The 14,248-nt window shown below is 39.7% G+C and overlaps 1 protein-coding gene and 1 long non-coding RNA gene across 2 annotated transcripts in view; one reads left to right on the top strand and one right to left on the bottom strand.

Moving 5' to 3' along the window:
* Nucleotides 1-14,248, top strand: part of LOC306646932 — a 332,017-nt gene that overhangs the window by 282,400 nt on the left and 35,369 nt on the right. The gene's annotated exons all lie outside the window — the stretch shown is intronic.
* LOC306646919 (uncharacterized protein) lies at nucleotides 15-12,627 on the bottom strand. Its single transcript, XM_079115776.1, has 4 exons — nucleotides 12,501-12,627; nucleotides 4,660-4,786; nucleotides 4,399-4,459; nucleotides 15-3,723 (listed from the first exon to the last, which is right to left on the bottom strand). The coding sequence occupies exons 1-4, from the start codon at nucleotides 12,501-12,503 to the stop codon at nucleotides 783-785; spliced, it is 3,132 nt and encodes a 1,043-aa protein (XP_078971902.1). The 5' UTR covers nucleotides 12,504-12,627; the 3' UTR covers nucleotides 15-782.

The raw sequence follows: 14,248 nt of genomic DNA, 5'->3' as shown, positions 1-14,248 counted from the left end.
TTTTATTTTATTGCTGATTTCTAATTTCATTCCATTATGATCTGATAGAATGCAAGGTAGTATCTCTATCTTTTTGTATTTGCTAAGAGTAGTTTTGTGGCATAACGTATGGTGTATTTTAGAGAAGAATTCAAGTACTGCTGAGAAGTAAGTGTATTTGCTCCCTGATGGATGGAATATTCTATATGTCTGTTAAGTCTAAATTATTGATTGTGTTATTGAGTTTTATGGTTTCTTTTTTCAATTTTTGTTTGGAAGATCTGTCCAATGATGACAGCAGTGAGTTAGTCACCTAGTGTTATTGTGTTTTGGTCTATTTGATTCTGGGAATTGAGAAGTACTTGTTTCAACATACATGGATGCACTATTGTTTGGGGCATAAATATTTATGACTGTTATGTCTTGCTGATTTATGCTTCTCTTTAGTAGTATGAAATGTCCTTCTTTATTACTTCTAACTTTGGCTTTCACTCTGCTTTATCTGAAATGAGGATGAAATCTCCAGCTTTTTTTTACTGAGTCTGTGTACCTGGTATGTTTTTTTTTTTTTTTTTTCCGAATCTTTCACCTTTAGTCTGTGGGCATCTTTTTCCATGAGGTGAGTCTCGTGAAGGCAGCAAATTGTTGCATCTTTCTTTTTAATCCAATCTGCCAGTCTATGTCTTTCAATTGATGAGTTTAGGCCATTAACATTCAGGGTTATTATTGATATATGACTTGTATTCCTGGTCATTTTGACTTATTTTTGGCTTTTAAGTTGACTTGGTTTCTCCTTTAGTTGGCTATTTCTTTAGGGTTTTCATGTATAGGTTTTTCTCTTCACTGTGAATTCGTTCATGTTTTTTAAGGTACCTGGAAGAACTAAAGCCTTTTCCACATTGCTTGCACACATTGGGTTTCATCCCACTGTGAATTTGTTCATGCATTTGAAGGCAATTGGGAAAACGAAAGGTTTTCCCACGTTGTTTCCACTTATAAGGTTTCTCTCCACTATGAATTTGTTCATGTGTTTTAATGTCACTAGAAGAACTAAAGCCTTTTCCACACTGCTTGCACACATAGGGTTTCTTCCCTCTGTGAATTTGTTCATGCATTCGAAGGCAACTGGGAAAACGAAAAGCTTTCCCACATTGTTTACATGTATAGGGTTTCTCTCCACTATGAATTCGTTCATGGATTTTAATGTAATAGGAAGAACTAAAGGCTTTTCCACATTGTTTACATGTATAGGGTTTCTCTCCACTGTGAATTTGTTCATGTGTTTTCAAGTGAGTAGAGGAACTAAAGCCTTTTCCACACTGCTTACATACATAGGGCTTCTCTCCAGTGTGCATTATTTCATGTCTTTGAAGGTATCCGAAGAAATGAAAAGCTTTCCCACATTGTTTACATACATAGGGTTTCTCTCCACTATGAATTCGTTCATGGATTTTAATGTAATAGGAAGAACGAAAGGTTTTTCCACATTGCTTACATACATAGGGCTTTTCACCAGTGTGAGTTTTCTCATGTTTTCTGATTGCATCAGAATGTCTGAAAGGTTTCCCACATTGTTTACATGTGTAAGGTTTCGCTTCACTGTGAACTCTTTCATGCTTCCTAAGGTACCCATAAGAACTAAAGGCTTTTTGACATTGAGTGCACACATAAGGTTTAACTCCACTATGAATTTGTTCATGTATTTTAATGTAGCTGGAGGAACTAAAGCCTTTCCCACACTGCTTACATACACAGGGTTTCTTTTGACTATGAATTTTTTCATGCATTTGAAGGGAACTGAGAAAAGGAAAGGCTTTCCCACAATGTTTACATACATAGGGTTTCTCTCCACTATGAATTCGTTCATGGATTTTAATGTAATAGGAAGAACTAAAGGCTTTTCCACATTGCTTACATGTATAGGGTTTCTCTCCACTGTGAATTTGTTCATGTGTTTTCAAGTGAGTAGAGGAACTAAAGCCTTTTCCACACTGCTTACATACATAGGGCTTCTCTCCAGTGTGCATTATTTCATGTCTTTGAAGGTATCTGAAGAAATGAAAAGCTTTCCCACATTGTTTACATGTATAGGGTTTCTCTCCAGTGTGAATTTGTTCATGGATTTTAATGTAATAGGAAGAACAAAAGGTTTTTCCACATTGCTTACATACATAGGGTTTCTCTCTCATGTGACTTCTTTCATGTCTTTGAAGGGAACTGAGAAGAGTAAATTCTTTTCCACATTGTTTACACTTAAAAGGCTTCTCTCCACTGTGAATTTGTTCATGTGTTTTCATATGCCTAGCAGAACTAAAGCGTTTTCCACAATGCTTACATACATAGGGCTTCTCTCCAGTGTGCATTATTTCATGTCTTTGAAGGCATGTGAAGAAATGAAAAGCTTTCCCACATTGTTTACATGTATAGGGTTTCTCTCCACTATGAATTCGTTCATGGATTTTAATGTAATAGGAAGAACTAAAGGCTTTTCCACATTGTTTACATGTATAGGGTTTCTCTCCACTGTGAATTTGTTCATGTGTTTTCAAGTGAGTAGAGGAACTAAAGCCTTTTCCACACTGCTTACATACATAGGGCTTCTCTCCAGTGTGCATTATTTCATGTCTTTGAAGGTATCTGAAGAAATGAAAAGCTTTCCCACATTGTTTACATACATAGGGTTTCTCTCCACTATGAATTCGTTCATGGATTTTAATGTAATAAGAAGAACGAAAGGTTTTTCCACATTGCTCACATACATAGGGCTTTTCACCAGTGTGAGTTTTCTCATGTTTTCTGATTGCATCAGAATGTCTGAAAGGTTTCCCACATTGTTTACATGTGTAAGGTTTCGCTTCACTGTGAACTCTTTCATGCTTCCTAAGGTACCCATAAGAACTAAAGGCTTTTTGACATTGAGTACACACATAAGGTTTAACTCCACTATGAATTTGTTCATGTATTTTAATGTAGCTGGAGGAACTAAAGCCTTTCCCACACTGCTTACATACACAGGGTTTCTTTTGACTATGAATTTTTTCATGCATTTGAAGGGAACTGAGAAAAGGAAAGGCTTTCCCACAATGTTTACATACATAGGGTTTCTCTCCACTATGAATTTGTTCATGGATTTTAATGTAATAGGAAGAACTAAAGGCTTTTCCACATTGCTTACATACATAGGGTTTCTCTCTCATGTGACTTCTTTCATGTCTTTGAAGGGAACTGAGAAGATTAAAGTCTTTCCCACATTGTTTGCATTTATAAGGTTTCTCTCCACTGTGAATTTGTTCATGTGTTTTCATATGCCTGGCAGAAATAAAGCCTTTTCCACAATGCTTACACACATGTTGATTACATCCTGTGTGATTTCTTTCATGCGTTTGAAGAGATCTGAAACAACAAAAAGCTTTTCCACAGTGCTTACACACACTGGATTTCTCTGCTGTGTGAGTTTTTTCATGCTTCTGAAAATGTTGGCAATAATGGAAGTCTTTCCCATGTTCCTTATGTTCATATGGCTTCTTTCCATGGTCCTGATACTCATGTCCTTTGTGTCCAGTGTGAGCTGTCAGGGGCACCGCTAGAGGTGAATCAGCAATGAGGACTTCATATACATGGTGCTCACTTGGTTTTACTCCAGAAGAACTTCTCTTATGTATAAGAGAATCTATGATGTGGTTGAAGAGTTTTCCACATTGACTATCTTCTTTCTGTTCACAGAGTCTCTCTACCTCTTGAATTCTGCAAAGAATGTAAAGCACAAAATTAAGGATTTGTTTATCAGTAATTTACCGGAAGAAGTAGTTTCATGCTGTGTCAGCTTTACTACTGAGCTACATTCCACAGAAGTTGCTCAGGACCTCGCTAAAGTGCTAAGGTGGGCCTCACACATGTGATCCTCCTGCCTCAGCCTCCCAAGTTGCTGGAATTACAGGTGTGTATCACTGCCCCACTCATGTTTCTAAATACTCCTTCCAAGTTAAGTATTCAGTTTACCGTAAAGATTTTTATCACTTTGAATTACAATTCAGCACTACTTACGTGAAATGCATAGGACAAAATTCAGATTGGATTTTGTCATATTTGAATATACATAGTAAGATATCTTCAAAATGGGTCCCACTTGAAGGCAACTTCTTACATTTTGAATAATTTGTTCGGGGAACACAGTTTGCATATAATAAAATATCAGAAAATGTCACTTGTTGGCATCATGTTAGTGCTGCAGGTGGTACCCACACTGGAACACTTTGGGTTTTGAACTTCCCAATTATGGATGCTCAACCTGTAGGCACTGTTGTAAGAAAACTGAGATTAAGTCCATTTGAACCAGTATCATTTCCTACCTTTCATAATTTCTTATAAGTCACTCCAAGATTTGTGAGGGATAATGCCTTCTCTTGTGAGTTTAATTACCTCAGATATCCTCTGGAATTGCAGTGATCATTGATGATGTCCTGATTTTTCCATTGTTTTCCTAAATGCAGAAAAAGGATTATCACTTACTTTAACATTAGATAAAAACTATCAGAGACCTGCAGATCTCTTGTGTAATGTCACCATGCCAGTATAGTCACCAAATGTGGGCTTTCCATATTCCAGATCATGGAACAGCAATGATCAGCAAGTAACAACAGTTCTCTGATTGACTAAGTGAGGAAAGTGGGTCACCCTTACCTATAGTGGTCAGGTTCCAGATGGTTTCCTGCATCACGTCTCTGAAGAGCTTCTTCTGGGAAGGATCCAGCAAAGCCCACTCCTCCAGGGTGAAGTTCACAGCCACATCCTCAAAGGTCACTGACTCCTAAAACATCCCATAGGTATTGCCAGGAGGAAATGAGACACACAGCACTGGAGACCTGGACTCACTGTGTGAGAGTTTCACATGACACTAGGTCCTCCCAATACTCCATCACCTGGTTGTCACACTCTCACTCTCCAGCCATGCTCACATCCTCTCACATGGCAATTCTGAAGCTGGACTTTACCTACTTGGTAGAGTAACAGAGAGAAAAGAACAGTCGCCAAGGTGCAGGGTCACTCCAAATCTCTTTGTACACTGGTCTCTAGCACGTCTCACAACAAATCCAACTATGTACTGCACTCAATAACAGCAGCTGTCCTGAGACAGTATATTCTTAGAAATGCTTGAGAACAAACTTTGATATTTGGTGGTATCTGGAAATTGTGGTTGGGATGCTCATCACCAGCTTAACTGCAAGGAGGGAATTGGGGTTCCCAAGCAGTTTGTCCCAATAAGATGCAGCCTGTTTAAGTCCTGTTGGTCCTGTACATGTTTTCAATATTCTGACATGCTCATCAGAAGTTCCCTAATTCAGTGGCCCAAAAATACAGTCTGGGTGATCAATCTCTTTGGAACAGGTCTGTTAGATGAGATTTAGAACCCTTTTTTACAACTCCTCATTTAGGGAATTCAGTACATCCTTTGTGATTGCACTAAGGGACAACCACTGGAAGCCTGTACCTAAATTCCTGTGCATCCACCTGAATAAAATAGAAAATAAGACTCATGAAGAATAATTCAATAGACTAATAGGTAATCATTAATGTTTTTTGTTGGAGAATGTCAAAGCACAATAAAAGAAGGGGAAAACTGGCACTTGTTCTTAGAAAGATTTCAGTGTCACCACAAATGTCACCTCTCACATAGAATTATAATATTGCAAAATGTCAATAACAAGTCCTTTTCCTAGGAACACAAAAAACTGTTCATGCCTGATGCAGTGACACAAGCCTATAATCCAAGCAACTCAGACTCAGTGAGACCCTATCTCAAAATAATAAAAAAAATAAGTAAATTAAATGAATTTTTTAAAAAGGCAGGAATGTCACTCAGTGATTTATGGCCTGTGGCATCATTCCCTGAACCACACTCACACACAGGCACGCGCACACGCACACACACACACACACACACACACACACACAAAGGAGGAAAACAAAGAAAAAAAAAACTAGTTTATCAAATCCTCCAGGCATAATAAATGTCTAAGAATATTTAAACTCATTGGAATAAGAAAGAGATCATTTGACTAATATACTTAACACATTTTGAAACCAATAGTGTATTTAGAAGAATACACTATACAGAAAGATTAACAAACAGACCATGAAAAAGAAAAGAGCACTCAGTGAACCCACATGTGATCAGAAAAAAACTGATTCATGACACAGCAGGCACTGTATGACAGTAGCAGACAGCCCAATCCCTCTAACCGTCGAGACAGGGACAAAAAGGTATCTATTTTCCAGACATGCCATGTGTTCCCCTCTATTACAAGGATGACATTCAAATTGAAATCAGAAAGACAATACCAGATAGTCTGAGAAGACACAAATACCTTAAACAGGAAATAAGAGTACTTCCCAATTGTAAAAAGTAATAGTTCCTAAAAAAAAAATAAGTAGAGCAATGTAAATCTATGAAAATGTAGAAAAGTAAAAGACAAACAACAATGTAGGAAATTTTTGCAATTTATGGGATAAAAAAGAATTAGTGTGCTCCAAAGCATAGTGGCATATACCTATACTAGTAGCTACTTGGGAGGCACAGGCAAGAGGATCCCAAAATCCATGGAAGCATGGGTGATTTAGGGGACCCCATTTCAAAATAAAAAAGGGCTGGAAGACGTAGGCCAGTGTTACAGCATTGCCTAGTATGTTCAAGGCCTTGGGTTTGATTCCCACTACTCTTATCCACAAACACACGATTAATATACAGAACAAAAATGAACACAGGATAAAGACACACTAAATATCTTCACTCAGTATAAAACACCATGGAGATTTGTGTCCTTACTTGAGGAAAAAGTCAAATAAACATAATTATTGAAGATCACAGTGAAACAAGAAAGGTTTATTTAGAAATGTGAAGATAAACTGATGCACTTCACTGCCACTGTAGTTTCAATTTTACCATAACCTTCAAACCAGGGGCTGAAATCAGATTTAACTGCATCAAATATTTCTGCTCAAACACTGAAAAAGGTGTATCTAATTCATTTAGACACCCATTAGACTCTTCAAATGTTCCCATATCAACTATAACCAAAAAAACCCCCTAAGAATAATAAAGAGCCAGGGGCAGTGGTGCATGCCTATAATGCCAAAGATTAGGGAGCTTAAGGCAAGGGTTCGTAATTTCAAACATGTCTCAGTCACTTGGAGAGGCACTAAGACATTGAGTGAGACCCTATCTCCAAATGAAATAGAAAAAAAAAAAAAAAAAAAAAAAAAGGCTGAGGATATGGCTTATTCATTAAACTACCCTATGTGGTTCATCACCCCATGCCAAATAATAATAATTAGAATAATAATAATAATGATAATAAAGAAGGCTTGACAATAGGAAAAATGAATAAGAAAAGTCATTTCTAAGAAACTTCAGAATCTGACTTAGTTGACAAAGACATTTGCTGGGCAAGATGGTGCACTTCTGTAATCCCACTGAGTCAGTAGACTAAGACAGAAAGATCACAATTCAAGACCAGCCTTTGCAATGCAGCAAAACCCTAACAGTAAATAAAAAATAAAAAAGGGCTGGAGACATAGCTCTGTGAAAAGGCTTCAATCCTCAGTACCACCAAACAAACAAAAAAGAACATATAGTAATTTGCAATTTGAACAACTTATGACACCATCACTATCAGTATTGCATGGCATACTGGAGCAAGGAGAACAATGAGTCAATAAATATGAAGTTAAATGATTGAAATTATGCATGCTGAAGAAGGAAAATAACAAACACTAAAATTCAGAGACTTTCACCAATGTGTCTCCTTGGCTTACCTTATGGAAATAAGTTCTTTAGAGAGAAGCAAAAAGATAGAGGAACAGTGATCACATGAAGTAAAACAAACAAAAAGTAGTTACAAATATATTTATTAGTTCAACTATATCAATAATCACTTTAACTGGGAATGTTCTGCTGACAGAATGACAAAAAACAAGACCCAACCTTGTGTACTTTATAAGAAAAACACATTTTCACCTATCAAGACAGCAGCTCAGGAGTCAAAATTCAGTTACATAGGAGATTAAATTAAAAAAATCTATTATATAATATGGTGACTACAGGGAAGATCATTGTATTATACTCTGAAAAATCATTACAGAATTATGTTTAAAGTGCTCTCATCCCCGAAAAGATTTGGGAAGCACTATATTTCATGAGAAGCTCAATTTAGCCATGCATCAATGGCTAATATTGTTTGTGTGAGATATATATGTATGTGTGTGTGTATGTACATGTGTATACATGGGGCTGAAACCAGGAGCATTCAGTTGTGAGTTACATTCTGAAGGCATTTTTAAATTTTTATTTTGAGACAGGGTCTGAGTTGCACAGGGTTGTTCTGGACTTCCCGTCTTCTTCCTAAGCCATTCAGGTAGATGCCCCACAATATCTGGCTGAAAGCATCATGTTTGAAATTACAAACGTATTCGATTTTTAGCTATTAAAAATGTATAAAATTTCTAAAATAAGATCAACATGAAGACAATGATGAATTAAATACAAACCACTGACCCAACAACACTTTTGGAAGCTCTACTGATTTTGTACTAATCACACTATACCTCAAACAAAATAATAAGGAACAAAGGGACTACATAATGATCTAACAGCTGATTCTCCAAGAAGACATAACAATCCTTACTATATACTCTCCTAGACAGAGGATCAAACCACATGAGGCAGAAACATAGAACTCAAGGAACAATCACAGATTCACAATTACATTTTGAGATTTCAGCATATCTCTATCAGCAACTGGCAGATCAAGAAGGCAGAAAATTAGTAATGGCAAAATTGAAATTAAGAGCATCAGACATCCACTAGACACATCTTCTTTTATAGAACAACAACAGAGTATGTTACTTTTGTCTCCTCCTCCTTTTGTATTGCTGGAGATTGAATCCAATGATTGCAAGTACTAGCTAAGTGTGTCTAACTCTGAGCTATATCCTGCCTTTAGTATACATTTTCTCAAGATCACACTGTAGTGGGAAGTGAGGGGGTGGAGATATGGAGGCAACACTTCATTCATGGTAACATGGCCCAGAGCAATAATACCCAAACTTGAGCCCTGAGCACAGCAGGGCTTTTACTTTTATACACCACATTTGGGGTACATCAAGGCAAGGGAGTTGGTGCCACTCTACTGGAAGGTGCATTCTACATTTCTTACATGGGTGCAAGCTTGTCAACAGCCCAGGGACTCTTAGATCATACAGCTTAGGAACTTTTATTGCACTAAGCCTAAAGTGGAACTGTTTTGTCCCCATTGCTTGGTTTCCTGCTTCTGCTACTGCAGTTATCTTTTACAGGGACCTGTTAGTTACCGCAAGCCTCTATGTTTAAGTGTCAGTAAGCAGAGCTTCTGGGTGTCAGTCTGTCAGCTCTTAAACTGCTAAAGTTCCCATCTTGCTCTACCACAATACAGAATATTTACCAACACGGACCGTGTTCTGAGCTACAAGACACACCTTAACAAATCTAAAGAAGCACAAACTGTGGACAGCAGAAGAGAAACCAGTCACGGGCTGATCCTGTTGTGTCGGCAAAAGCCAAGCCTGGGAAACATTCATTGCCAAAAGGTGAGGATGTGAACAGCCTTGATATGGCACTCTGATGCTAACAGCTATCAAATGTCCCAGTACAGTGGATTTTCTGGGTACAGAGCAGGACTGCCTCAAAAAGTTTCTAGCTCTGTAACTTTATAGTACACAAAGAAGCCTCTTAGTAAGTCACAAGAACTGAACAATTTACAATGTCCCCAGAGTTAAACTTCCTGATTAGGAGCCCCAATATTATAAACTTGCAGAGTTAGTTTTGGGTCACTGTTCCTCCATTACAGGACAGTGTCCCACCTGGCCCCAGATTTGTTTAAAATGTCTCTGGGTTCTCTGTCTCTGTGACTTTCTCCATCTCCTGTTACCCCTACTCAAGATCCTTTGTTCATACTGCATAAGTCCCAGCTATAAATCATACAGTTGCTCACGTTCAGACCATACTGAAATGAAGCCAGACATCAATAGCATAAACACAACTGGAGAATGTCCAAGAAATTACACACTACATGGTTGAATGACACATGCATCGAAGGAAACAACACCAAAGAAATTTAAGTATTTCACAATATGTGAAAAGAAACAAACATCTTAACATCACTTGTGGGATATAGAAAAAGCAGTGCATAGGGAGAAATTTAGAACAATGAATGCATATGTTAGAAAAGACCTCAACTCTAATGTACTACATCAGATAACTGGCAAAACAAGAGCAAGATACTCAAAGCACACAAAAATAACTTGGAAGAAATCACCAATTTCTGGAAAGAAACAATCCACAAAACCTCACAGCAGGAAAGATAAACAATGTACATAAGGCTCTATGTGCTACAGAAATTGAAATAATAGCAACTCAAAATCAGGGAGAACCAGGCCCACTGGTCTCATTCTGTTCTAGTCTGACTAACATTTAATAACATCAAATATCACAATCTCTTCCAGGCAATAGATTCAAAAGTACTACTTAATAATGTATGAGGCCCATAGTGTCATGATCCAAAACTAGACAGACATTATAAGAAACAACAAAAATAAATAAGGGACTGGGGTTGTACCTCAGTGATAGTGCCCTGGGTTTGAGTCGCAGGACAGAAGAGGGGGAAGAGAAGACAAAGAGCTTTGGTGAATAAAGATGAAAAAATCTTCAATAGGGACTGGGGAAAGGTCAGTGTACAGCACCTGCCTGTATGAGTCCCTGGCTTTATCCCCAGCACTGCAGAAAGGAATTAAGGAAGGAGGGAGGGAGAGAAGAAGGGAAGGAGGAAACAAGGCAAGGAGGGAGGGAGGGAGGAAGAAGAGAAGAAGGAAAGAGAGAAAGAGAGAGAAAGAAAGAAGAAAAAATCCCAAAAAATAATGGTAACTTACATCTATCCTTATACAAACAGAATGATACAACAAAACCAAGTAGGAATTATTTTAAGTAGTTAAAAAATATTTAGTTGTCAACGAACAATTAAAATTTATCATCATTAAAAAAAATTTAGTTGTCAATGGATCTTTATTTCATATATTTGTACATGGTGCTGAGAATCGAACCCAGTGTCTCACACAGGCTAGGCAAGTGCTCTACCACTGAACCACACTCAACCCCAGCCCCTATTGTAAGTATTTAAGAACGACCAACATTTAAAAGTCAACTCATGTAACTGATCACCTCAACAAGCTAAACAACAAAACCCTAAGATCAAACCAATAGGTACAGAGAAAGCATAAGAAATAATAATGATAGGCACTGAGACTGAAAACAAACAAAAACTGACTCTTCACACAGACCATTACCGCCTACCCACAAAATCCCAAAGAACCAACAAAAACTCCTGGAATTAATATGGGAGTGTTGCAAGGATGTAAAACACACACTAGCTTAATATGCAAAAATCCATCCTTTTTCTATAAACCAAACATAAAAAATCAATTTCAAATTAAAAACAACACTACTGCTACAGAACAAAAAGTTGGACACAGAGAAAAACAATTTCACAAAAACGAAGGATCACTTAAGAAAAATGCTGAAGGTCAGGGTGATCAATTAACTCAAGATACATCTTAGTGCCTAGGGAGGCGGAGGCAGGAGGTTCTCAAGTTCAAAGTCAGCCTCAGCCACTTAGTGAGACCTGTCTCAAAATAAAAAATAAGAAGGGCTGGGGGTGCAGTTCAGTAGTAAAGTGTCCCCAGGTTCAATACCCAATACAAAAACAAAAACAAAAACAAAAACAAAAGCGGGGGCAGTGCTGGGATAGGGCTCAGTGGTTAAGGACCTGGGTTCAAGGCCGGTACCAAACAAACACAACGCAACCATCAGGGCGAAAGGCTCTGGGATCTAAGATGCTGCCGCACCCGCCAGCCTCCCTTCACCCACCACCTTCTTGGTGCGCCCTCCGCGCCCCTCTCGGGAGAAGGTCCTCCTCCGCTGACCGCTGAGGAGCCTGCGGACGTCACGGCGGGCTCCCCTCAGCTGCTCGACTCCTACACGCAGCTCTGCTTTCCTCCCTTCGCATCTGTCCTCACACCGCGGAGCCGGGCGCCGACCTCCCCTCAGGAGGCCCCGTGGAGGAGGACCTAGGGGTCTGCTCGCTTCCGGCCCCACACGCCCCGGGCTGAGGGGCAGTCCCGGCTTTAGAGCCGGCTCCCCAGCGTTCCGGAATTCAGGGTCACCAGGTCTCCCTGAGGCGCAGGGACGCACTGGGCACCCGCGTCAGCCTCACACCGAGTCCCAGTCTCCCCGCGACCCTCCCGCCGCCACCGCGGACGGGGACATGCGGGGCTGCGGGGACCGCGCGGCCCACAGACGCTCCGGCCGGGCCAAGCGGGCCAGCGGGCCTCGACCGCAGACGCCGCAGGGACGCCGGAGCCCCGGCTCCTTCCACAGCGACTCGTCCCTTCAACTCACGGAGACCCGCTCCGGGAACGACGCCCTCCACACTCACCATTGCCGGGGTTCTGGGGCTCTCAGCCCGCAGAAGGAGGACGTCACAGTGCACAGGCTGAGCCACTAGGAGGTTTTCTTAGGAGCACGAGCTGGACACTATGGTGGCTCCAGGAAGGAAGCTCTTTTAAAGTGGAAGGTTTCTGCCCTCTTCCAGCTCGCTTCTGATTGGACAGTTCCTGCAGCCCCACCCCATGTCTCTGATTGGCTAGTGATCATGGACCCGCCCGTGAACTCTGAGTGACAGAAGAGAACCTCCCTCTTGGCTGAATAGAACCTTAGGGATGGTCTCCAACTACAGCCCTTTCCAGTCCCAGCATCTTCCCGGAGACTGGATCTGACCTAACATAAAGGATAACTGACATATATCCATTTAGGTCCACCCTCCCAGGTGTGGGAATACCTATAAAAACTAAATGTAGTAAACAATGTGATATAATTTTATAAAATGTAATATTATTTTTGCTTAATTTTTTGATACCACGGATTGAAGCTAGGAACATTTAACCACTGAACCACATTTGCAGCCTTCTTAATTTAATACCTTTATTTTATTTATTCATTTTTTTATGCGGTGCTGAGGCTCGAACCCAGTCCCCCATAGTGCTAGGCGAGGGCTCTACGACTGAGCCACAACCGTAGCCCTGATAAAATACAATTTTAAATGTAACTACAAGATGCTAATATTACTACCTACTATTAATGATGTACGATAGAAGAGGCTGGACACCCCAGGAATTTTCAGAAAGCAGGTCCATTGGCTGTACCAGCTGGTCCAGAGTGTGGCTCTTGCCTGAAATTCTTTGGAAGTCCAGGGGCAAATGTTGTACTCAGTGGGGTGGTTACATGTCAGTGGGTGGTAATTTGATAGTCTTTGTCCCACATTCTTAGGCTTGACAGAGGTTTCACATGTTTTGTCTGCAAACCTGGCATTTACAAGAAAGAGGAAGCTTCTAATCACATTGAGCTTTCTGCAGAAATCCTGTTAACACTCTTTGTAAAAATCTTTGTGACATGAAGAGAAGCTTAATTATGGCAAGGGTCTTTGGGGTGGTGATACCTGATATGCTTCATTAATTGTTACATAATTAAATTAATTTCAATTCTTTGCAGAATTGAAAATTTGGGATTTAATTGCTTAAGCAAAATTCAATCCTGGCCTTTCAGACCTGGTGTTGTCTTCTCACTGTATTCAACGGGTTCTTCTTGTTTCATCCCCTGTAAGTGCGAGAACGCGTACTCAGGCAGTATCAGACGCAATGTCCATATAGACAACACCCCACATCAGAAAAGGACATCTTGCTTAAATGCAATGGCACACACCTGTTATCCCAGCAGCTCAGCAGCTGAGGCAGGAGGGCTACAAGTTCAAAGCCAGTCTCAGCAACTTAGTGAGACTCTGACTTAAAATTTAAATATAAAAAAAGGACTGGGGAAAAAAAAAGACTGGGGATGTGACTGGGGATGTGGGAATACCTATAAAAACTAAATGTAGTAAACAATATGTGATATAATTTTATAAAATATAATATTATTTTTGTTTATTCCCAGTGGATAAACAATCCCCAGGATCAGTCCCCAGAACTAGGAAAGAAAAGGACATCTATTAGACTGTCGGGACATAATGGAACAGAAAATAATGAGGGAGTGCCTCATATTGTCAGAGGTCAGACACTTGGGATGAGACAGCTGGCTCCATACCAAGGTTTCCTTATTGCCTTTTCTGTCTATCTACCCATTTTTGCCTAA

This window comes from Sciurus vulgaris, assembly GCF_902686455.1.
Source record: "Sciurus vulgaris genome assembly, chromosome: 16".
Lineage (NCBI taxonomy): Eukaryota > Metazoa > Chordata > Mammalia > Rodentia > Sciuridae > Sciurus > Sciurus vulgaris.
Note: the sequence above shows the minus strand (reverse complement) of the source record. Positions and strands in the feature narration are given on the sequence as shown.

Excerpts from the sequence above, each read along its gene's own strand:
- LOC306646919 (XM_079115776.1), bottom strand. Across the intron at positions 4,460-4,659 it reads CTGGAACCTGACCACTATAG|GAAAACAATGGAAAAATCAG; the intron begins GTAAGGGTGACC and ends TTCTGCATTTAG. Across the intron at positions 3,724-4,398 it reads AATTCCAGAGGATATCTGAG|AATTCAAGAGGTAGAGAGAC; the intron begins GTAATTAAACTC and ends CATTCTTTGCAG.